The 23,176-nt window shown below is 53.4% G+C and overlaps 8 protein-coding genes across 8 annotated transcripts; 5 read left to right on the top strand and 3 right to left on the bottom strand.

Moving 5' to 3' along the window:
- Positions 1–1,035: 1,035 nt before the first annotated feature.
- Positions 1,036–2,783, bottom strand: J4E84_003466 (uncharacterized protein; the record flags this gene model as incomplete). The annotated part of the gene is made up of 6 exons (XM_049386078.1): positions 1,036–1,877; positions 1,929–2,162; positions 2,217–2,271; positions 2,325–2,525; positions 2,578–2,611; positions 2,668–2,783. 6 exons carry the CDS (start codon positions 2,781–2,783, stop codon positions 1,036–1,038), a joined length of 1,482 nt encoding a protein of 493 aa, XP_049245927.1.
- A 1,953-nt stretch (positions 2,784–4,736) lies between these two features.
- On the bottom strand, positions 4,737–5,202 carry LSM5 (RNA-binding protein lsm5; the record flags this gene model as incomplete). Its single annotated transcript, XM_049386077.1, has 5 exons — positions 4,737–4,781; positions 4,828–4,891; positions 4,954–4,981; positions 5,031–5,126; positions 5,175–5,202. The coding sequence occupies 5 exons, from the start codon at positions 5,200–5,202 to the stop codon at positions 4,737–4,739; spliced, it is 261 nt and encodes an 86-aa protein (XP_049245926.1).
- A 569-nt stretch (positions 5,203–5,771) lies between these two features.
- On the top strand, positions 5,772–8,063 carry J4E84_003464 (uncharacterized protein; the record flags this gene model as incomplete). The annotated part of the gene is made up of 1 exon (XM_049386076.1): positions 5,772–8,063. The coding sequence occupies one exon, from the start codon at positions 5,772–5,774 to the stop codon at positions 8,061–8,063; it is 2,292 nt and encodes a 763-aa protein (XP_049245925.1).
- Positions 8,064–8,663: 600 nt separating this feature from the next.
- Positions 8,664–9,570, top strand: PMM1 (Phosphomannomutase 1; the record flags this gene model as incomplete). The annotated part of the gene is made up of 3 exons (XM_049386075.1): positions 8,664–8,765; positions 8,816–9,060; positions 9,108–9,570. 3 exons carry the CDS (start codon positions 8,664–8,666, stop codon positions 9,568–9,570), a joined length of 810 nt encoding a protein of 269 aa, XP_049245924.1.
- Positions 9,571–10,398: 828 nt separating this feature from the next.
- On the top strand, positions 10,399–12,595 carry J4E84_003462 (uncharacterized protein; the record flags this gene model as incomplete). Its single annotated transcript, XM_049386074.1, has 4 exons — positions 10,399–10,759; positions 10,817–10,890; positions 10,958–11,061; positions 11,113–12,595. 4 exons carry the CDS (start codon positions 10,399–10,401, stop codon positions 12,593–12,595), a joined length of 2,022 nt encoding a protein of 673 aa, XP_049245923.1.
- Positions 12,596–13,322: 727 nt separating this feature from the next.
- On the top strand, positions 13,323–13,899 carry J4E84_003461 (uncharacterized protein; the record flags this gene model as incomplete). The annotated part of the gene is made up of 2 exons (XM_049386073.1): positions 13,323–13,508; positions 13,624–13,899. The coding sequence occupies 2 exons, from the start codon at positions 13,323–13,325 to the stop codon at positions 13,897–13,899; spliced, it is 462 nt and encodes a 153-aa protein (XP_049245922.1).
- A 457-nt stretch (positions 13,900–14,356) lies between these two features.
- On the bottom strand, positions 14,357–18,836 carry J4E84_003460 (uncharacterized protein; the record flags this gene model as incomplete). The annotated part of the gene is made up of 3 exons (XM_049386072.1): positions 14,357–15,636; positions 16,247–18,626; positions 18,675–18,836. The coding sequence occupies 3 exons, from the start codon at positions 18,834–18,836 to the stop codon at positions 14,357–14,359; spliced, it is 3,822 nt and encodes a 1,273-aa protein (XP_049245921.1).
- Positions 18,837–19,579: 743 nt separating this feature from the next.
- Positions 19,580–22,873, top strand: J4E84_003459 (uncharacterized protein; the record flags this gene model as incomplete). Its single annotated transcript, XM_049386071.1, has 4 exons — positions 19,580–19,769; positions 19,817–20,081; positions 20,127–22,644; positions 22,706–22,873. The coding sequence occupies 4 exons, from the start codon at positions 19,580–19,582 to the stop codon at positions 22,871–22,873; spliced, it is 3,141 nt and encodes a 1,046-aa protein (XP_049245920.1).
- Between the last annotated feature and the right edge of the window lie 303 nt (positions 22,874–23,176).

Raw genomic sequence — 23,176 nt, 5'->3', positions numbered from 1 at the left:
GGCTTGCCGTCGATCTGCAAGCGCGACGGCATAAAATACCGACGATTTCTATTGTCGCGGGACATCGTAGCATCTGCCACGTGATTTCGGTGGGTTTGCTCAGACCCTGGCCATGTGGTGCCAGATTAGCATGCCAAATCCTCGATGTTGACAGACATGGGTAAACCCCCCAAAATCCACTCAACACGCCATGCCAAGCGCATGATCTCGATGTCGCTCGGGACAATTGACCGAAACAGATCCACTTGCGCACATGTACTGTACTCCTAGCTCTGGTTGCAGGCTGCAGTGGCGAGTTAGCTGCTGTCGGGTGCATGCTTTCCATTGGGCGCTATTGAATCCGCCGTATGCGAACATTGTTACCGCCTTGCACGACTGTGCGCTTCTTGATCCCAGACAGGACTGACTGCCAATCACACCACATCATGCAGTTGATGGAATAATCCAGACTGCCGTTCAGACCAGCTGCACATGCCCAGGTGTTCGAGATGGATTAGGCAGTGTCATTCAAGCGAATAGATCTAGATTTCCTATGTACATCCTACACGCCTTCCTTGCCCTTGCGCACACGCTGCACATGCAGAGATTCGTGCTCCTTACGGCATTAACCGTGGAGGCTGAGCCTTTCCGAACTCTAGCATACAAGGACAGGCTCTCTGTATACACGTAGCGTAATCCGAACGGCGCGTGCGTTGCGGACTTAGAAGGGCCGGTAGTTCATCTCCAACACTTCAATCCTCGAGGTAGGGATCCATCCTCCGTATAATCACTTGGTATTCGATAGGCCAATAAGTGGACTGGTTGCGTTGGGGTATCATCTCGAAATAGCAAATAACATATGAAAACGTAAAGCGTCCCCGCGCATGCTCACTTGGCTGGTGCGCGGTACACGCATAGCAGTCATGTCGTTGCTGACGTCTCGCAGCGAAACAGTTTGTGGTCGCATGCGGTATGCACTACCCACTGGAACGGGCCATGCGGACTGCTCATGCCGAATCATGTACTGTAACATTGGTATAGCGTTCAAAAAAAGAATCAAGGTGAGCTTTCGGTCTCGACCATGTCGTCGTCCACTGCTCTTGATGCCAGTTCTCCTGCTCTTACGAGGACCGCAAGTGACCCCTGATTACGATAGTCATGGGGATTGTGCGAGAGGTGTGATGGCATGGGCGGTATCGGCCGATCCAGTGGCGAGGCTAGGGGTGCTATACTGGGCACTGGCTGGGGAAGCATGCGCATCGTCTTACTCGGGTCTGCAGGTAATGTCTGCCCAGGATAAGCCGACAAGGTGTACCCTTGAGATCCTTGATTGCTGTGACCACTCTCGGACGACAATGTTGTATCTTCGTGACTGAGAGGGGGGAGACGCGAGGAGTCGCGCGGAGTCCTGCGAGAAAGCATGTCGTTTGGCCCCTGAAAGTGATTTGGGTGGGGATATGGAGGTGGTGGAGTCGATGCAATCTTTTGGTGGAGGTCCAGGTTGTACGCAGAAGGCTGATGGTACGGATTGGCATCGAAGGGGATCCTCGTTTCTCGAATGGAATTGGGTACGGATGGGTCATAGACACCGCCATCTCTTTGCAAGACCGTGGTCCGTGGAGATGCAGATGTGGGGGAGAATTGTTCGCCCGAACGGGGGGAGTTGAAGCCAGAAAGGGGAATATTGGCCGGCGATGTCGAGTTCGAAGCGTAGACTGGACCAGGTGGTAGCCGTGAAGGGGGGATTGGTTGGGTGGGATCCGGTTTTTGTTGTAATGCTGCTTGGGCATCGGACTGAATAGAACTCAATCTCCTGTTTGCCGGTGGGTCGGCCTGTTCATTGCTACCTCCTCGTGTTGAAGTGGTGGTTTCGGTTTCGAGCTTTGAGCGTTTGCCTTCTGCACGTGTCAATACATTGCGGCACATGACGACGGAAGCTGTGGACAGACCTTTAGTGGGCACTGAGTGCTTCGACTTGAAATCTTCGAGATACTTTTGGTACGCTTCGAAATGGGGCGTCTTCTTGTACTCAGCCAGCTCTGCATAGTATTTCTCTTTGGCACCATTGGCCTGTCGTTCACAACCTTCGCGTTCCTCGGCAGGCAAGACTTGCCATTTCTCACCGACTACCTTGGCAATCTCGGTGAAGGTAAGGTCTTGTCCCTTGAGTGACTCTCGCACCTCTGCTGCGGATTAGTCGTGATCGCGTTGGACCAGAGACCAGAGACCAGACTTACGATTGGAGAATATGACGTAAGCAGAGGGTGGACGTTCCGGTGCATGTTCATCAGGCTGCGTTGGGTTAGCGATGTTGCACGACATACGGGATCTGCAGAGTGGCCTACCTTGGGATGTCGACGGTACTTCCGCTTGGCCCCTGTTCCATTCGGTGCAGTATTGGTGGGCTCTGGCTGCTTGCTTTTGCTCTCTGGCCCCGAGTCGTCACTGCGATACGAGCCGGCAGTGCTCCCAGCTCGTGCAAGATTGATGGGCAGAGGCCTATCCGAAGACTGTCCGCGCGATTCGGCGATGGCCCGTTGAAGTTTCTACGAGGAGGTCAGTTGTTGCTGGTGGTAACGTCGCAGGATAGTGACGTACCCGACGATGGCCAAGCTTGACGTTGAGGGAACTTCTACGGAATAGTAAGCATGGGCGGCTTGGGTAGGTAGGGGTGGAGCCATTGCGCACAAGTCTGATTCTGTAATGTCGAGCACAGTCTCCCAAGTGTCGAAGCCTTCGGCTGTGAACACTTCGTGGTACTGGGACAGTCCCAATCGCGCGAGACGTTCTCTCAATTCGCTCATGTAGGAGGGCGTGAGCGCGTGGACTGGGCGGTGTGGTGTAGCGACCAACTCTCGAACAGCGCGGGCCAGAGAGGACTTGGTGTGTCGTAGATTATTAGAGCACTAGTGGCAACGGGGTGGGAATCGAGCGTGATCGAGCGGGCTCGAGTATGGCGGAACTAGTGTACAGGGATCAAATAGGAAATGCCTGGGTCGTGGGGTGGCTATGTGATTGGTGCGGCACGACGAGTGTGGCGGATCGACTCGTAACGAAAATCCGCGTAGGGGTCAAAGTGTTGCAGGGCGCAAATGCGCAGAGAAGAGCAAGAGAAGGAGCAGTCAACGACTAAGGTGCATCCATAAGTGGTGGCGCCTAACGTTGGGTTTGGGGTAGGTGGGTCCCGGACCGATCAGCAGAATTCTGTGATTATGCTGTGGTAGGGGCAGGGAGGGAGCGTCTCGGCTACTGTAGTGGTGAAGACAGCGGACGCAGCCTAGTAGATACGCGGCCAGGACAACGGCCGTCGAGAGTCAGCAAGCGGCCGGAGCTCATTTGGCGCGTCCCAAGCGGTGGTGCGCGCTGCGCAGAGTCGCACGAGGCCTGGGTTTGCGGTGAGAGAAGGCAGTTCCGGGCGAGAGCGGTGCAGGAGCAGGCCCAAGGGCAGAGGGACAGGGCTAGCAGTAGGCAGGATTCGGCGCAATCATTGCGGGCGTTGCAATTGGCGCAGGGGCGGAGCAGAAGCGGACGGCGTGGACGAGGGATGACGCTGATGATGGGACGATGGGGTTTGCGAAAACAAGAGTCCGGGAGCCAGAAAATAAGGACGTGTGACTGTGCAGCAACACCTAGGCCAGGGCTCTCGAGATCAGAGCAGGCGATCGGCGGAACAGACAGGCAGAGGGCGGCCAGGGGGGCCACGGTGCGAGCGAACGCTCCAGCCACGTCTTCCGGACGGGGAGCTCACTGATGCGGAATCTTGTCCTGGCGATGACGTGGGCTGATAGGCTGCGAGGCGTGCGGGCAGCGGGTGATGCTGTCAAGTCTACAGAACATCTCACGCAGAGGCACGATCGACGAAACGCCGGTACCTACAGTAGGGCCGGTTCGCATGAGCCGGCGACGTCCTGGGCTGCCATGTGCGCTGCCAATACACGCTGACCGTAATTGCAATCTCGTAACAACCATGGAAACTCCCAGATGCCCATCGCAGCTCGTGCCGTGCGCCAGGCTGCCAGAGCCTTGCCACAGTGCAGCGCAGGTGCCTTGCGTCATGTTGAAGCCATGATGGCATGGCTATTGCCATTGCAAACACCGCTGTATAGCCGAGCAGACGGCCTCGCGACGTCAGCTAAGCGACTACCAGACACTCGATCTGCGATGCGACGCAGCTGGCGGCGTCGTGTACGAACGAACAGCAGACCCTTCAAAGCCCGGGACGGGCTGCATCAGCGATGGAAAATTCTGGATCCAGTCGCTCAGCACGCGGCGACGCCCTGCAGCCCATCGTCTCCCGACTCTGATCAGTTGCAAGTTTTGTCAGTAGGTTGCTGTAGCCGTCATGGCTCCAGCTGGTGGCCGATCGCTGTGCTGCCAGGGGCGGACAGGGCCCCTGGGCGTCCACCTCCGCCCGAGCGTCATCGCCAGCGGAGCGGAACGTTGCTTCCAAGGTTTCTTGGCCATAGCACGCACGTGACGTGACAGGCGGGCACATGCACATCCATGATATTCCATTGCGCTATGTCTCATCTCAAGGTCCAAGGTCATGGCATTCTAGACCCTGCGCGTGTCATCAGAACCGCCCCGAATCTCTCCCAGCGTGACCATCGCGACCCACGGCTCGTCACCCTTTGACTGACGTCGCCGTGTTTCTCGGTAACAGACCATGCCGGGCTAGGCGCACCAACCGCAGTCGTGGCCGTGTCGTCGTTGTCGCAATGTGGTTTGGAATCATACGATGCTGCTTCGCATCGGCCCTACTCGTCCTCCAGTACAGTTTGCCCATCGCCTCCCGGCACCATCTGGAGCTGTCAGTCATGGCGCCAAACGAAACAGCCTGTTTCATACCATGCAGATGTTGTTGCCGTTCAGTAGGATTTTGGGCAGCTCGACGTTCCCCTCGGCTGGGTCACTGCCACCGCGTCAGTCGGACGTGTCCATGCCAAACCTGCAAAGAACCTTGGAAGCACGCACATCTCCGTCACATTCTCCAGCACCATGTCTGTGTCTGTTAGAATAGTTTCATCTCCCGACTTCCCAGATGTACTTACTGACGTAGTCGTCGAAACCCACCAGCTTTCCAGTGAATTCCTTCCCGCCGTTCATGATGACCCAGATCTGCGAACCCACGCACTTGTCGATGAGCTCTGCAGTAATTTAGTCATGAACCGACACCTGGTCGGACAGAGACGCACCTAGCGGAAGAAGGTTCTCGAGCGACATGGTGACGTGGTATGTTGTGAGCTGAGTTTCGGTCGTTGAATGCAACTGTCGCGTTTGAGGTGTCGGTACAATCAAGGTGGTGATTGCCCAGGTGGTGGGCTTGATATCTTGGCGTTCAAGACCACCGCATCTGCCACAGGCCGCGCTAGCCAACCACTGCTCGCGCCACAATAGGCAGCAAGCGTCCTCGTCCACACAATCGACTCGCGCCCGTGGCGACCATCTCCTCCTGCCGGTGCCTATTGGGTGCACTACCATGGAGTGTTATGCTCTTCAGTCGACGCGCCTCTCTGCTGAGCGCGTCAGATGCCCCACGGCGTGTTTGCCATGAGCCGCCTACCCACGCCTTCTTCTCCGTAGAGCGCCATACACAGTACTCTCGTATACTCAGAGCGATGCACACTACCCCATTACGCTCGACGCCTACCACCTCACCCTCCTCGACCTGCCGATGGAAGCGGGGACGGCCCGTTCCTCGAAGCGACAACTTTCCTAGACGAATCCACAAGACTCCCGTCCCTGCGCTACAACCTCCTACTACCCAGCCTACTTCTATAGACTCAGCCTCCATGGCTCGGGACCATCGCCAAATACGTCAGGTCTCGGCTGCGTTACACGTACGACTAGCCGAGGCGGCTCCAATACTGGGCGCTGACCGATTTCAGCGGGTGGGACTATGGAATCCAGCTCACGGACTACGCTTTGCGACAACAGCGACAGCGGAGGCGCCCAAGCCGGATATCCCAGAAACCACAGAGACCGAGTCCTCACCCCAAGACGATGTGGCTGCGGCAGCCCGTACCGATGACCCCTTCCCGCACACCCATAATGAAGCAGGCGATGCTGTCGGACAGGATGGAGAAGCTAGTACGGGACACATCTCGGAGAATGCAGACTCTAGCGACCTCTCGTCCGAAGGAGAGTTGGAAGCCAAGGACGACGAAGACGTAGATGAACATGTCTCTCTTACCTATCAGATCCCAGAGGAAAAGCTGCGTGCTGCAATGCTTGCCACTCCCCAAACTCGTGATAGTTATTGGAGTGCGAAGCTATACCAAGGGCCCGAGGGCGAAGCGATCTCGACCCATTATTGCAAGTCTTTCGACGTTGCTGAAAGGGTGGCCAAATACTTCTTACAAGAAAAAGTGGTGGGCTTCGACATTGAGTGGAAGCCTCGCGGAAACCCATATTCCATCAAGCAAAATGCGTCGTTGATTCAGCTCGCGTGCGAAGATCGCATCGCACTCTTTCATGTGTCGCTGTTCTCTGGGAAGACAGTCGAGCAGCTGATGCCACCCAGTCTGAGGGCTGTTCTAGAATCACCCAATATTTACAAGGTAGGTGTGGCTATCAAGGGAGACTTCAAGCGCCTGGAAAAGTACCTCGACATTCAATCTCAAGGTGTCTTCGAGCTTAGTCGCTTGCACAATCTAGTTGAATGGTACGAGGTGGAGCCTAGCAAAGTGTCAAACAGACTTGTAAAACTCGCTTCTCAGGTGCTACAGCACCTCCAATTGCCTTTGTACAAAGGAGAGCGACTAGTCGACGATCCGGATACAACCTCCAGCGTCCGAGAAAGTGACTGGAGTCTGTCCTTAGATTTGCAACAGATACACTACGCGGCTGCCGATGCATATGCTGGCTTTCGTCTTTATCACATGCTTGAGTGGAAGAGGAAACGGATGAAGCCAGCCCCTCCTCCAGTGGCCCTTTGCGACTTCGACAACAAGCCTACTCCCAGGCCAAAGGTGCCCCGCAAAAGGGTAAAGGCAGCTACCAAGTCCGACGATGCAGCGGACGTAGTTGCGAAGCCGTCAATCGACGTGACAGAAGAGCAACAAGAAGATGAGGAAGACGCGGAAGGGTACGAGACGGCGACGGAGGAATTTACCAACAGTCATGAGCTCGAAGACGCACCAAATGAAACAAGAAAAGCTGCGCCCGTGGATGACTCAAACAAGGCCTCTGCGGCTGAGGCTGCGATGAAGCCCGATTCGAACAGTGTTGAAGAAAGTGGAGTTTCTTCACAAAAGCGAATTGGCCGTGTGAGCCTTTCCTGGCTCCAAAACACCGACCCCGGATACCCTGAGCTGCCCAAGACATCGCAGGAAGAGGACGTGGGCCTACAGTCTACCGGATCTTCCAAACATGAGGTTGCCATGCAGATGGAGAAGCAAGGCCATGGTATTTCACGCCGGGAGCAGAACGATAGCGATGATGAATACCCAGACCCAGAGCTTGAAGATGCGCTTAGACGCATGTCTTTGGACGAAAGTGGGAAGCTTATTCAAGACGGGAACGAAGCAGCATCAGAGCACACTAGCCCAACACCTACCATAAGCCAAGACGATCTGGGAACGCAGTCAGTACTTCCTACCCATCCAGCAACCACGCAAGCTTCTAATACTGCCAAAGTGGCTGAGCCATCAGGTCTCAAGCATGATTCCCTCGATGTTGTCGATTCCGCCGTGCCAACACCAGCTCCGCAATCAAGCATCGGCCTACTCAATGAGTCATCACGAACACCTGAGTACAACTTGGCGACGACATGGGCACAGGAACATCTTCAAGTCACTATTCCATCGCCTACTTCAACAACACCCTCAGGTATACGCGCAACTGTGACACACCTTCGCGCATATCACATATGGCACTACCAGAAGCTCCCACTCGAGAAAATGGCAGCAATCTTGCGAGATCCGCCGCTCTCGAATAACACGATTGCGAATTATATCTTGCAGGCAGTCACACTGGAGAGGCTTGAATATGAGGAAGACTCTCTTCGAAGTGTGTTACTAGCGCTACCTCCAGGGATGCGAAAGGGACGATGGAGGGGGCTGGCCGAGGAAGTTGGCGTGTGACATGAACACATCGACCGTAACCTAGACATTGGCAGAGTATTCTCGAATGAACAAGCTATTCTTAGATGTTTTGTGAACGTGGGATGAAGTTGAATACGTGTTCAGAGGATTTGCGGTGTGTTTATGTGTTCTCTTCGTATTCAGACTTGTCAGTTTGCACATGGAACGCAGGACGCGGAAGCCATTCCGCTTTTGTCAACCAAGTCGTGGCTCATCTTTACGCGTCTATGGTCAGCTCACGCGTCTATACTCAGTGCTGCGCGTCTATGATGTTGCGATACAATGTGACACGCCAACGATGTCCAAGTATATGAACAGTGGACAGTTGTCACCATTCAGCCATGGCCGTACTCACCAGGTACCATGTGCGGTGCAAACTAAGTCAGGGTCCAGACACGCCCGCACTAGGCAGACCCCACGCGTGCCAACCGCGAAACTGCGGTGAGGAGCAGCCATCCCTGCAGGAACTCCGAAATACATCAGGACAGCCGGCCCCTGCTTTGCTACACCTCTGACTGTTCTGACGATCTTCGACCATCCCAATTGAGCTTTGTCTGTCCGCATACCTGTCAATTCAAGACTCACGAGGAGACTCCCACCATGGCCGCCGCCGCAGCTGTCTACCCCCCGCTCGACCAGCGCCCGGTCAAGAACACGGTCCTCCTGTTCGATGTCGACGACACACTCACAAGGCCCCGTCAAGTGTGTACACTCGATGCATGCTCAGCGATGCTTCTCTAACACCGTTGCAGCTCGTCACTCCGCAGATGCTGCAGCTCCTTTCCGAAGTCCGTCACAAGTGCGCCATCGGTTTCGTTGGCGGCTCCAACCTCGTCAAACAACAAGAACAGCTCGGCGGCCCCGTAGACGTTACCTCGCTGTTCGACTTCTGCTTCGCCGAGAACGGACTCACTGCCATCCGCATGGGCGAGGTCCTGGCTAGCCAGAGCTTCATCGCGTGGATTGGCGAGGACAAGTACAAGCAGTTAACCAAGTGGTACGTATATACAGCAGGTTGTGGGACATCTTTAACACTGATTCTAGGATTCTTCACTACATCGCTGATCTCGACATCCCCATCAAGCGCGGTACCTTCATCGAGTTCCGCAACGGCATGATCAACGTCTCCCCCATCGGCCGTAACGCCTCCACCGAAGAGCGAAACGAATACCAAAAGTACGATCTCGAGCACAAAGTTAGGGAAACCATGGTCGCCAAGCTCAAGGAAGCATTCCCCGACTCTGGTCTCACATACTCCATCGGTGGTCAAATCTCGTTCGACGTTTTCCCTACTGGCTGGGACAAGACCTACTGCCTGCGACACATTGAGGCGGAGAAGGGACTGACTGGTGTCGTCTACGACAAGATCCACTTCTTTGGCGACAAGGCTTACGAGGGTGGAAACGACTGGGAAATCTACAGCGACGAGCGGACGATCGGACACAAGGTCAAGAACCCAGATGATACCTATGCGCAACTTTCGGAGCTGTTGAAGAGCTTCCAGTAGTGGGTTTGGACGCATTAATAACTATTCTGACGAAGCACCCACGGCAGCATCTTTCCGTCTGATATGAGGAAGATAGTACTGGCGATAGAGTACGACATGTAATGTGAACAAGAATCATACGATGCCATTGGTCGAGGGATACGTTCTGGGCCTCGATTTCCAGCATTCCCTCGCATCGGCATATGCCCAGATTTTGACTTCCGCGCAGTTGCCGCACTCCGTGACTTTAGTGGAGCAGCGTTGATCATTCGATAGTGACTTCCTGTGCACCAAGGCATTTCCCGATGACCCATACCGGAAACAACAGCCCGACTTGCTATCAAAACCTTAAATCTGCAGGGCTCAGCAAAGGGTCCAGTAGTGAGAGGCTTATTCATACAGCGCCCTGCTTGGTCACCATCAGCTTCAATGCCGAGATACGTACACTCTTTCTATTATAGGCAGTTCGGAGCTGAGCGTGTCAATCAACCACGCTGGTCGTCATTGGCTTGTCGTGTAACATGGCGTATGCAGGTACTCAATCCGATCATCTCCCCGCACCGGAGTACAGCCGGGATCATGGCACCGGAAGTTAGAGGTAGAGTGCACATTGTGATTGGGTCCATCCGCACCGATTGATACACAACACCGGTTTCCAAGACGGCTTTTCACAGCATGACATGCCGGTTAAAGATGCAGGCCACTTTCGCTGATCGAAATGCTAGATCTTGCATCTCAACACCGAAGCAAGGAAGCCAGATCTGACCGGGCAGCTGGGAGTATACAAGTACCGACAAGAATACGGCGACATCCTGGGAACAAACTGCTAACTTTTACACGTACTCCATCATGAGACTACCTACAACCCCGCTCTTCCTACTCCCAGTTCTCGTGTCAGCATCCCCTCTCCACCATGCTTCCTGCATTCCACCACAGACTTCTTCCAACACTTCCAACACTTACGACTATATCGTCACCGGTAGCGGTCCAGGAGGCGGTACAATCGCCACCAATCTCGCTCTTGCTGGACACTCCGTTTTGTTGATCGAGGCTGGATCGGACGCTTCGTTTGATATCCGCACCCAAGTGCTCGCTCTGAATGACTACTCCAACACGAATGTAGCGTGGCACTTCTTCGTCAAGCATAGTGATGACGAGGAGAGGTTGAAGAGGTATAATCTGTTGGTTTGGAGGTTGAAGAATGGGGAGTGTAAGTTGAGATAACGATAGACATTACCTGGGCCTGCCTTGCTAATGTCAGTGATAGACTGGGTTGGGAAAGATCCCAGTGTTGAGGGACACGTAGGCGCTGAGAGATTGGGCGTTTTCTATCCTAGAGGTGTAAGTGGCATCCTTCCCTTGCGAACTGCATGCGAAATAGTTACTGATCGTATATGCTGCAACGTAGGCCACTTTGGGCGGGAGCGCGATCATCAACGCAGCTGCGACGTTCCTGCCAAGCGACAGCGACTGGGACTTCTTTGACAAGGGCGTTGAAGATGGTATTTGGAGGTAAGTCGCCAACAAGTCTCGTCTCTCAAGATAGTACTAACATTCACACAGTGCCGAATTGATGCGGAAATACTTTGAGAAAATCGAGCATAACAACTATCTCGAACCCGGTACTCCTGGTCACGGCTTTAAAGGCTGGCTACAGACGAACATTGCTGATCGAGCTACCCATGCGGCTGAAGCACTCCGCTTCAAGGTCTTCCAAGCTGGATTAAAATTGGTTGGGAAAGATCCCGAAAAGGTACTGGACTACCTCACCAGCGACGCGAACTATCTCGATCCAATGCGTGACCAGACAGAGGGTCTGTCGTCACTGCCATTCCACGTCACACCCAACTGGAAGCGCTTCAGTCCACGCGACCGTATCCAGGAATTGCGCAAGCTAACGAATTCGAACGGAACGTTGAAGTATCCGCTACATCTGCAGCTTGAGTCTTTGACCACGAAGGTGCTATTCGATGAGTGCGGTAGCAATGGCACAAAGCCGCGAGCCATTGGAGTCGAATACTTGCAAGGCAAGTCCGTATATAAGGCCGACCCACGTCGTAACACATCCACCACCGGTACACTGCACCAAGCTTTCGCTCGAAAAGAAGTCATCGTAGCTGGTGGTGCCTTCAACTCGCCGCAGATCCTACAGCTCTCTGGTATCGGGCCCAAAGCTCTTCTTGAGAAGTACAACATCCCTGTAATCTCTAACTTACCGGGTGTGGGTCGCAACCTCCAGGACAACTACGAGGTACCCATTTACGGGAACGCCCAAATCAGCTTCGCAAAGACACCTGACCCCAATGCACCAAAATGCACAAACGGATCACCCGGCGATCCATGTATCGAACTTTGGTACAATGGCCAAGGACCCTACGCGCGCGGCGGCACAAACTCGAACGCGTTCCTCCTCAAGACAGCCCATGCGGTCGAAGGCGAAAGAGACGAACTAATGTTCGGCTTCACGGGTGGCTCCTTTGCAGGCTTCGCGCCACCGACGTCTCAAAACACGACACGCTACCCTCCCACGACATTTTCTTGGTCCACCGTCAAGATACATCCCCAGAACACTGCCGGATACGTCCAAATCCGATCAGCCGACCCAGTAGACACACCGGAAGTGAATTTAAACTACTTCGCCGAGGGCGCAGAAACAGATTTAAACGCCATGCTCGACACTGTTGCTTTCGTCCGTAGAGCATTTGCTTCCACCGAAGCACCGGTCGGACCTGTGACACCTGTTTCTCCACCCTGTCCGCCGGCTGATGTCCTTGAGACGGGCTACTGCCGTGAGGTGCAGATTGATAGGGAGTGGATTCACGACCAAGTCTTTGGTCACCACCCCACAAGTACGAACAAGGTCGGCCCGGATTCTGATCCTATGGCCGTGTTGGACACGAGGCTGAGGGTTAGAGGGGTCGAAGGGCTGCGGGTAGTAGATGCGAGTGCATTTCCTAGATGTCCGGGTGCGTTTCCGGCGGTTAGCACGTTTTTATTGAGTGAGCGGGCGACGGATCTGGTGTTGGAGGATGTGGGCAAGTGGTGAATTGGATGTTTGTTGTTGGTTCGCAAGGCTATAGAGAGATGGTGCAAGCATTGCAATGGCCATTCTACGAGCTTGACTGAGATAAAAGTGAATTGAATTTTCGAATATTTAATGTACAGACAAAGAGTAATCGACGCGAATCTCTCATCGAAGCAGTGGGAAAGCAGCATGACGAATGTCAGCTCCAGGAGCCCTGCATTAGCGTCTCTGGCCCTACCTAACAGCTTTGATTGGGCCTACATGGAGCTGGGTCCCCACAGTGCCCTCCCTGCCGTGATCGATGGATTTGCTGTAGTTGCCTAACAGGGAAAGCCGTCCCTATGGACAAGGCTTTGATTGGTGCGACAGGGACAGCGAGATCCACACTGCCCTCACTGCCCTTCCTCTCTCCCGCGATCGATAGTCTTTGCATAGTTGCCTGATCGGGAAGGCTTTCCTGTGGAGCCAATCAGGGCCTCGCCTACAGGGCCAGCGGTCTCCACAGTGCCCTTCCTGCTGCAATCGACAGTCTTCGCACACCTTCCTAACCGGGAAAGACCCTCTGCCAGCGAGGCCCTGATTGGCTCCACAGGGCTGGGAGAGGGAGAACGCGTTCCCGCGGCCAAAAATTATTCGTCGCAAAGCGTCCAACCCCAAACCAGTCCGCCAAAACCACCGCATTCCACTGCAAACCTACGTAACTCGAAAGCGCCGAATTCCAACCGACTTCTGTAACAAAACACACAAAATGAAGCTCCTCACCCTCAATTTCCTCACATGCGCCATCAAAACCTGCAAAACCAACCCCGCGTCCTTCCCCCTCCACCCCCGCGATGCCGAACTCGAAATCGTAGAAGCAGACGTCAACCTCGCCTTTCTCAAAAACATACTACCGAGGATCATGTGGGATGAATTGAGGGGGATATGCAGCGAGGTATGCGACCAAGAAAACACCCACCAGGCGCGAAGCACATGCGCATTGCGTCTCCAAAGAGATACAGATATTCAAAAACTTTTGAACAGAACGCTGACGTATATGTGAATTGTAGCTTGGTCTCCCTGAACTCCCCGCAACAGCACCCACGCCCGCCGATCTCGTCGAACCTTCTTCTTCCTCCGCTTCAGCATTAGATACCACAGATGCGACACCAGCGGCCGCGACGGAAGAGATAGAAGAGGAGCCTAGCCAGACAGCTAAAGATCTACACAGGATATTACTTGAGACGTGTATACAAGAGGGCAAGCTGGTGTGCGGGGCGTGTGAGCATGAGTATGCGGTCAAAGAGGGGGTTGCGAATTTCCTGTTGCCGGGACATTTGGTATGATTTGGGACGACTGAGATGAGGTATCTTGGTCAGACATCGGAGTGCAAGTGGAAGATGCGTCTATTGAACAACTACAAGCGCGACTGGCAGTCTATGACTTGGTCTGAAGAGGGTGTGCACAACACTATGATGCTGTGGGCACAGGACGAATGCTGTGCGCCAACAGGGGAGAACGATGACTGTGAAAGAGGAATGGAGCTCGTTGGTAGGAGCGGTTACTTGATACCCTTTTGATTGCGTTCACCCACATACGGGGGAAAGCATTGTGCTGCACACGAATCTAAGGTCTCTGCGGCCTGTATCGCTTGCAGAAGCATCACTCAAGTCAAATGAAACATCGATGGAGGGCAACGCATTCAAGAATTGAAGCTACACTTTTCCCTAGCCAAGATGGTATCTACGATATGCGCCCAAACACCCATACGATGGCACTTCTACCAACGAAAACTTTCAACTCTTACGAGCCGAGAGCGCGGTTGATCTGCACCCTCTTATCCTCACCACCCGAGACAATGCCCACTGCACTATCCCATCTTACGCTGAAGACCTTCGCGCCCTCGCCATGGCTCTTGGCAGACTCGCGTCCTTGCCTGTAGATCGTGTACACACTCTCACCAGTCATTCCTTCTCCAACCTGACCACCTGTGCTAACATTCCTGAGATCCCAAATCTGAACGATTCCGTCATGCGAAGCAGATGCCAGATTGTATTCGGAAGATGGATCCGTATCCAAAGAGACAACACCGTTCTTGTGGCCTCGTAGTGTCATGACACTGATTTGCGTGGCAGATGCGCGGGGGTCGACCAATGTGATGTGTCGTGCTGAGGTACCGGTTGCAAGCAGGTTTCGGGAGGGGATGGCGCATAGGGAGAGAAGCGAGTGACCGGTCGTTCGGGTGTCAACGCACGATTGGGTAGGCAGATCCCACGTTTTGAGTGTGTGGTCGTGAGATGCCGAGTATGCGACTGTAGCATCGTCTGGTTTGAAGATGACGCTAGATACCGGCGAAGTGTGACCGCTGAATGTAGCCAGCGCTCCGCGAGCGGGGACCGTGCGATCGGGCTTTGAAAGCTTCTGTCGCTTGTTCGACGCAGCCGTTGAACTGGGCAGGAAGTTCGCTGGCGCGACGGGGTTCTCCTTTGCGTTGCTCGAGAACAGCGAGATAGTGGTATCCGAAGAGGCGGAGAGAATGCGACTCGAAGGCGCATGAACTGCGACGTCTTCTACACCCCAGCGGTGGTTGAACAGCTCGAGAGCTGTGGTGATAGTCCTCGCATCATCGTCGTACTTGTAGACACGGACAGTGTTGTCCAGCCCCGCAGCGACCATCTTCTTCTCGGATAACCATTTAGCCGTCTTCAAGCTTGTAATTCGGCCACCGTTGTTGGGAGCCTCTGAAGTCGCCAAAACATCGCCCGAGGTATTCCACACTCTTAACAGTCCATCATAACTCGCGCTCAATATCCTCTCTTGCCCACTTTGCACTCCTGACAGAACATCCACGGCCGAAACCCAGTCGTCGTGTTCGAAGCTCGTGACGTTTAGCGGTGGCACCAAAGCCCTCGTGTATTCAACGTCCAGCGTCGATTCTGCATTGATACCATTCTTCGTGAGGAATTCGTCGATTGTGGTTCGGAGAAATTCGCCGTTGATCAGGATGTCAAAGGGTATGCGACTGCCGTCATCGCGGTGCAGGAGTTCGTTCACAAGTGTGGAAAGCTTGTGTCGAGTCAAAGCTGTGGGCGCATCCGCGTTAGCTCTGGATCTGGACGGACTGCGCAGCGATTCATAGCCTGAAACCACAGCAGTGCAGTCGCGGCGGTTCAAATTACTGCGCGAACATGCTGCAGTAGATGGCTGGAGGCCGCGACATGCGACTAGGCTTCCGGTAGTTCCACTCACATGTTTGAACCAAGAGGATGTTCGGTTCCTCCGAAATCTGCAGAGCAGCATCGCGCGTCGTAAGGCGAATCTGCACCTTGGTCTCTGCGGCGTCGATATCCATGGCGTCGGCGGGTTTGGCGGTATATGTTGATTGGTGTTGAAGTTACGAAGCTTAGGAAATTTTGGGATCTCGAACTTTTTTTCGAATCCGGTTAGCGCGGAAGCAGCCAGCCAGTCGGCGTTCGTGAACCTCCGCTCGTGGTACTACAGATCATGTCTCTTCAATAGTTCAATCTATCTAAAAAGTATCAAAGTCTGATGATAGTCGGGCATAGGATTTCGGTGTTTCAGAAGACTGACTGGGAACTGGGGTCAATCTATCACTATAGCACTGCGCATGCGCTCAAGAGGAAGATCGCTGTGTTATTTCCTTCACGAAAATTGTCATTTACTAAGTCATACTGGTTCTCCTGATCTCAGCGATGGCTCTCCTCCGGTGATCACTAGGCGCGAATAGAGCCTCGATCAATCCAATCACCTCTTCAGCTTCCATTTCCAACTTCAGCTCGCCGTCCGTCCAGAAGTATTTGATATCCGCAAGGCTGCTGTCCAGAATTTCGCTGAGATACTGGAACTTGAACCAGTTGGGCGTGTAGATACCGGCCATGTCTCTTGTTTCTCCGTTGCCATCCTCGGTCTGGAAGTGTTGGGATAGAGTAGCAAGCGAGACACAGTACCCGTGTAACTTCCTCGACTCATCTTCTGCAATATCTGACATGTCCTCGACATCGTTGATGAACTTTGTGAGAGCTGCTGACACCAACGAGCCAAGTGACTGATGTAGAGCGCTATGTGAAAGTACATTCTGCCACTGTCGCTTCACATCACCTATGCGATCTATCGTCGTAGCGATGGCGTCATCACAGACCGTAGCGAACGGAACGTTCGTACAGCCTTGGAAGCCTTGCGCATCTTCAAGATGATCCCGGATGATCTGTCTTTGTGACTCCATCTCGCGTCCGTATGCACGCTTTCCAAATCCGTCGATCGTCTTGATGTCAGATTCGATCAGCGGTTGGAGGCGTTTGGAAGGTCGCAAGTGCTGTGGCAATGTAGACGATTTATCTCTTTCAGCTTGTTCTTGAAGAAAGAGTCGCAGACGATCCGATAGTCGCTGGCAGTCGTTGTAGATGAGCATGTTACTGGCGATATCTTTTGAGTAATGCATCACAGCAGTAGCTCGGTACATTGCCAACAGGAGGCTCGGAATCGCATATAGACCCCCGCTCGCGGGTGCGATTGCAGACTTGACCAGCTCGGGTGAGTTCAGCGTGTCTACTTCTGCAATGACCTGCAAGATTATCTCCATTATGGCATCTGGGATCGCTGTCACTGTATATGTCTCCCGAAGGGTGACCTCCTGGTGCGCCGGCTGTTTTTGAGAGGCAGGTTTTCCGTTCGTATTCGGTTGCTCTGTTGTATGTGCTGCAGGCTTCGGCGTTGTGGTGGGTTTGGTATCAGCCTCGTCATCCCAATCAGCGCCCCAATCATCTGCATCCTCTGCATCAGCTGGCTTTTCTTTCGCTTCTTGCTCTTTGGGTTCATCTCCAATCACATCATCATCCTCACCCCAAGCACTCATATCTTCTTCTTCGATAGTCTCCTTCTTCTCTTCTGCGACATCACCCTCCTCGTCCCAATCAGCAGCCCAGTCATCCTCTTGTTCGTTGCCAGCATGCAATGCATCACCCTTTGAGATGACTTGCGTCTCGACCCGTTCAACAGTCTTCTTTTCTTGCACCTTTTTCGGAAACATCGTTTGTACTCGAGCGATCGCATCCTCTTTCTGTTTAGCAAGCCATATCTCGGCAGACTTATCTACCCATTCAGCTAGGCGACTTTGGCCTGACCAGCCGAGCTCATCGAGATACTCCACAAAGCCCAAGACATATGAGAGCGATTCTTGAAAATGTGGTATCCCGTCTGTTGATAATGGCACGGCAGGCAAAAGCAGGTTCGAAATTAAACGAGAAGCAATGATCGGAACGATCTTTGAGGACAGCGGAACGGCGATGCTAGGCGGTAGACGCGTGCTCAGGTACTCAGCAAGCAAGTGCATATCCTCCAAGGTAGCCTTGACCGCACCATCATTCACCGTGCCAGCACGTTGGATAAAATCCTCCTGGATGTTGAAGGCGGACACAACGCGGTCGGTGCCTATAGCCAGTCGGGGAGCGATTATGATCTTGTCCAGGTCACGGCTCAAGCGGGTAACAAAGCTGTCAAGGAGACCCAACTTCGTAAGCGCTTCAACCGTTGTGTTGATATCGACTCTGGCCTCGCGTTCGATCGACTGCTGCAGCGAGATTTTATGATTGGTGTTGTCGACTGCAATCAGCCCGTTCCATGACTCCGTGACCGTCTCTACGATGGCTTTCTTCAGCTGCTCCTCCTTGTTCTTCAGCACGCCCACCGCTCTTGTAGTGGTGAACAGCCCAAGTCCCTGGAATGCGCCATCGGCATCTTCCAAAGTCTGTATGGCATGCATAACATGGCCATGTACAGCAGCATTTTGGGCAGAGTCGAGTAGGATCGAAATGTCTCGAAGCTGCTCTACAGCACGTGCCAAGCTTTCGTTGTATGCAATCTCCGTGTGCAGTAGGCTGACCTTGCTTGCAGCGTCCTGTACGCGAGCTGTATTCTCCTTCCCTGCCTCTGCTTGTTTTACAATCTCTTTGGCCGTTTCTTGCGAGCGTTTGATATCGTCTTGCAGCTTGCGTGCCTGTGCTATCCAGCCATCGACGTCGGGTGCGGCTTCTCTCGAGAGTTGGCGTACTTCGTCCTGGAACAACGGTCAGCGTTGCCTGGAGCATGCGCTACTTCAACACACCTTCTTCTCTTCTCTTGCCTTGGAAACTACCTCCAACAGCTTTGGAAGTGCGCTGGAAGGCACAGTTGCAGACGCGACATCCTGGTCCTGGGGAAACGCGCCATGCGCGGCCGATTGGAGCAGCGCGTCGCCTAGCTGCTCGTCTGAGACTTGCGAAGGCATTTTTGTTCACGGAGTGATTGTCATGTCGATTCTAAACAGGGTTTGCGGCGGGATAGTTCGCAGGGCGTTCGCAACGTCGCAGGACCAACATTGAAGCTGCACGGACGTCCAAGCGACGTCAACTCCAGCGTTGCTGCCCCGCCACACTTACCCCGCCACGCTCAAGCCCTTGTGCTGAAGAAACAGGCACATGCACACGTGCGTTTGGAGACAACCGCACGTCGCAGCAGATTCATTAGGCGCAGATTTATCTAGTCAATCCGCGGTAGCAGCATCTTAGCGGCGCCGCAGCACTACTACCGGACAACTCGCCTCTCATATTGCCCTCCGTCATTCCCTCCTTCCTTGTTCGGAGTGGCTTTCTGCTCCTTGTACTCTGTCTCATTCTCTCGTAAGTCTTTGTCATTTTCATTTTACTGCCATCTCACCGTTACCCGGGCTGGTATGTAGGCTTGCAGATTCAGCCGCATAATCACTGGCCGCGGCTTGTAGGCTTGTAGAGCATGGGTATGCGCAATGCACGCCCCCGAAACCTAAGCCTGCTTTTCTCTTAGAGACCCCGATCGAACCGGTAGCGTAATTTCCTATATAATAGTGCGTTGGGCTACGCACAACAATTCAGCTAACACAGCAAGGGTAGTACCAATTCAGGCAACGCGGCCAGTGCCTGCGACTTCAGCACCAACAAAGGGTACACCTGCAATCTCACGCTATCAACTCCTTTCCCCTTCAATCTCGACATCATGGGGTCAATACAGCAGGAGTCGCACTTCAAGAAGCTGCAGCAGTTCGAGGCAAATTACGCCGACGCTACATTCACTCAGTATGAATCCCAACGGACGGGTCTTCGGGTAGTGGTAGTCGATCGGAAGGGTCCCAAGGTGTACGGAAATTTCGCGGTAGCCACAGAGATCCACGATGATTCGGGTGCACGTGAGTAGCATGGCTCGTGTTTCATATACATCTACTGACTGACGTAGCGCATACCCTTGAGCATCTCTGCTTCATGGGTTCGCGGAAATACCCTTTCAAGGGCGTACTAGACAAGATCGCCACCCGATCATACTCTGACACAAACGCATGGACGGATGTCTCCGAGACAGTCTATACTCTCTCAACCGCGGGTTGGGAGGGTTTTGCACAGCTGCTACCTATCTATCTAGACCACCTCATCGTACCTACGCTGACCGATGCCGGTTGTTACACTGAGGTTCATCACATCGATGGCAAGGGAGAGGATGCAGGGTGAGTATCTCTCAACGCCTTCATGCTCCCAGCTAACGACCCAAGTGTTGTCTACTCTGAGATGCAAGGACGTCAGAACCTGCAGGGCGATCTCATGGATCTCCAGATGCGTCGCCTCCTCTACCCTGAAGGCGATGGCTTCCGTATGGAGACGGGTGGATTGATGGAGAACCTACGAGTCTCCACTGCAGAGCGTATTCGCCAGTTCCACCGAGACATGTATCAGCCCAAGAATCTACGAGTTATATTGATTGGAGAGGTCGATCATCCAAACCTGTTGGACATATTGGATAAATTCGAAGACGAGATCATCGACCGCGTACCGGCTTACGATGCGCCCTTTAAGCGTCCATGGGTCGAATCGAAGCGCACTCCACCCCTGAGCAAGACCATTGTTGACACGGTCGAGTTCCCAGAAGAGGATGAGTCAACAGGTGAGGTGCAAATCGCCTTCCTAGGACCCGAGACTATCGACGACCTTGGAGAGACTGCCATCAACACACTGCTCAACTACCTTGCCGGATCATCTGTTTCGGTTCTGGTCAACACACTCGTTGAGAAGGAACACCTTGCGAGTATGGTATACTTCTGGTGCAAGGGGCACACAGACATGATCATCTGGTGGACTCTGTCGTCTGTGGAGACCGACAAGCTGGCTGATGCCGAGAAGCGTTTCTTCGAGGTTCTTAAAGAACACGCTTCCAAGCCCCTTGATATGAGCTACCTCAAGGACTGTCTTCATCGCTTCAAGCGCCAAACTCGATACATGTCTGAGATTGGCATGGATGAGTACAAAGACCCAATCATCAAAGATCACGTATTTGGTGACCGGAACGGTACTCACCTTGAAGACGCAATGGCCACTCTTGATGTATTCGACACACTTGACAAATGGACTGAGGAAGAGTGGCGAGCATATCTGAATAAATGGATGGTGGATGCTCACCACGTTTCCATCCTAGGTAAACCTTCCAAGGCGTTGTCGGACAAAATCAAAGCAGATGAGGTTGCACGTGTCAAGGCACAGCAAGAGAAGCTAGGCGAAGAAGGCCTGAAAAACTTGGCACAGAAGCTTAAGGAAGCCCAAGACGAAAACGACAAGCCCATCCCAGAGGAGATTATCGCCAGTGTCCATGTTCCCAGTACTGAGTCTATCCACTTCTTTGAGACTACAACAGCGCGTTCTGGTGTAGCAAAGAAGCTGGGAACTTCTGAGAACAACATCCAGAAGATTGTCGACAAGGATGAAAACGGACTTCCCCTCTTCATCCACTTTGAACACATACCAACTTCGTTCGTACACTTCGGCTTAGCACTCGGAACTGCCTCGCTACCAACGGAACTCAAGCCTCTCCTCGGCGTATATTTAACCAACTTCTTCGCGACTCCGATCATGAAGGACGGAAAGCGTATCGAGTTCGAGGAGGTCATTACCAAGCTTGAGCAGGATACCATTGAGTACTCCATGGACCGCGGTACTGATATTGGAAGCTCTGAGATGATCTACATCCCTTTCATCGCGGAGGCCGACAAGTTCGAGACGGTCGTGCTATGGCTGAGGTCAATGCTCGTTGACTCCGTGTTCGACACCGAACGCGTGATTTCTGCAGTCAAGAAGATGCTCGCGGACGTGCCCGAAGAGAAGCGCGATGGTAACTCCATGAGCTTTGCAGTCGACCGCATGATCCACTACAACGCCGCATCAGCTGTTCGCGCGACTGGTACGCTTGTCAAGGGTCTCTACCTCAAGCGCATCCTGAAGCTACTTAAGACGGAGCCTCAGCAGGTCCTCGATAAACTCGAAGCCCTACGCAAACACCTCCTGACCTTCTCCAACATGCGCGTTCTCGTTACCGCCAACCTTGAGACCCTACCAAGCCCAGTGTCGACCTTCAAACACCTCACCGACGCTTTCAAGCCTGGTCCAGAGCCAAACGTAAACCCAATTGACGACCGCAACGCGCTCCTCTCAGATATCGGTCGTAACCCAGGCGGTACACACTCCATCATCCCCATGCCCATCGACTCCTCCTTCGCAGTCCTCACATCCAAAGGACCCAAAGGCTACACAAACGCCCAACTCCCACCGCTCATGGTCGCACTCGCCTATCTCGACGCCGTCGAAGGCCCCATGTGGACATCAATCCGCGGCACAGGACTCGCCTACGGCAGCAACTTCTTCCGCGACCCCGAAACCGGGCTTCTCAAGTTCCGCATCTCCAAATCGCCCAACGTCTTCGCTGCGTACAACAAAGCCAAGACGGTCATCAAGGAGTACGGCGACGGCACGCAGAAGTTTGAGAAGCTGGCGTTGGAAGGCGCGATTTCAAGTATCGTTCGCGACTTTGTTGACGAGCGTGCTACGGTTGTTGATGCGGCTAGGAGTTCCTTTATCGATACTGTCACGCGTGGTGTTGGCAAGGACTGGCAGGCTTGGGCGCTGCGTGAGGTGCGCAAGGTGACTGAGGAAGACGTCAGGAACATCTTGAATGAGGTTGTGTCGGCTGTATTTGTGCCTGAGAAGACGGATCTGGTCGTGACTTGCGGTGGTATCATGACTGACGTAAGTTTCCCACCTGTCCTTGGATTCGGTGTTTTGGTAAAATGCTAATCATTCTGTACAGGGCCTCAAGAAGGACTTTGAGGACGCAGGCTTCAAGATCGAGATGAAGCAGCTCACCGACTTCCAGGATGCATATGGTCTCGAGGGTGAAGAAGACGACGAGGACGATGACGAAGAGGTATCTGGTAGCGACGATGATTCTGAAAGTGGCTCGGAGATGGAGGAGTAGGAACTAGAAAGCTAACCTGAGTTCCACGCTCAGTCCGCCCGGTTCGCCACGGACAATCAACGCCGAAGTAGTAGCAGCAACTGCAATGCAAACACTTCATTCAAGATCCATAAAGTCCCTCTCAAATATTCATATTCATACACTAGCGCAACAACCCCTCTCTCCAAAATAACAAAGCAACAAAAAACATCGTCGCCAAATATAGCCAAACCACACATCAATCATGCCAGATTGAACCCAAAGACGGCCCCTCAAAAGGTATTGTAAATCATCTCTCTCGTAAATACATACAAGGAAAGTAGG

Source organism: Alternaria hordeiaustralica (assembly GCF_023758085.1).
Source record: "Alternaria hordeiaustralica strain BMP 2776 chromosome Unknown scaffold_5, whole genome shotgun sequence".
Classification (NCBI taxonomy): Eukaryota; Fungi; Ascomycota; class Dothideomycetes; order Pleosporales; family Pleosporaceae; genus Alternaria; species Alternaria hordeiaustralica.
Note: the sequence above shows the minus strand (reverse complement) of the source record. Positions and strands in the feature narration are given on the sequence as shown.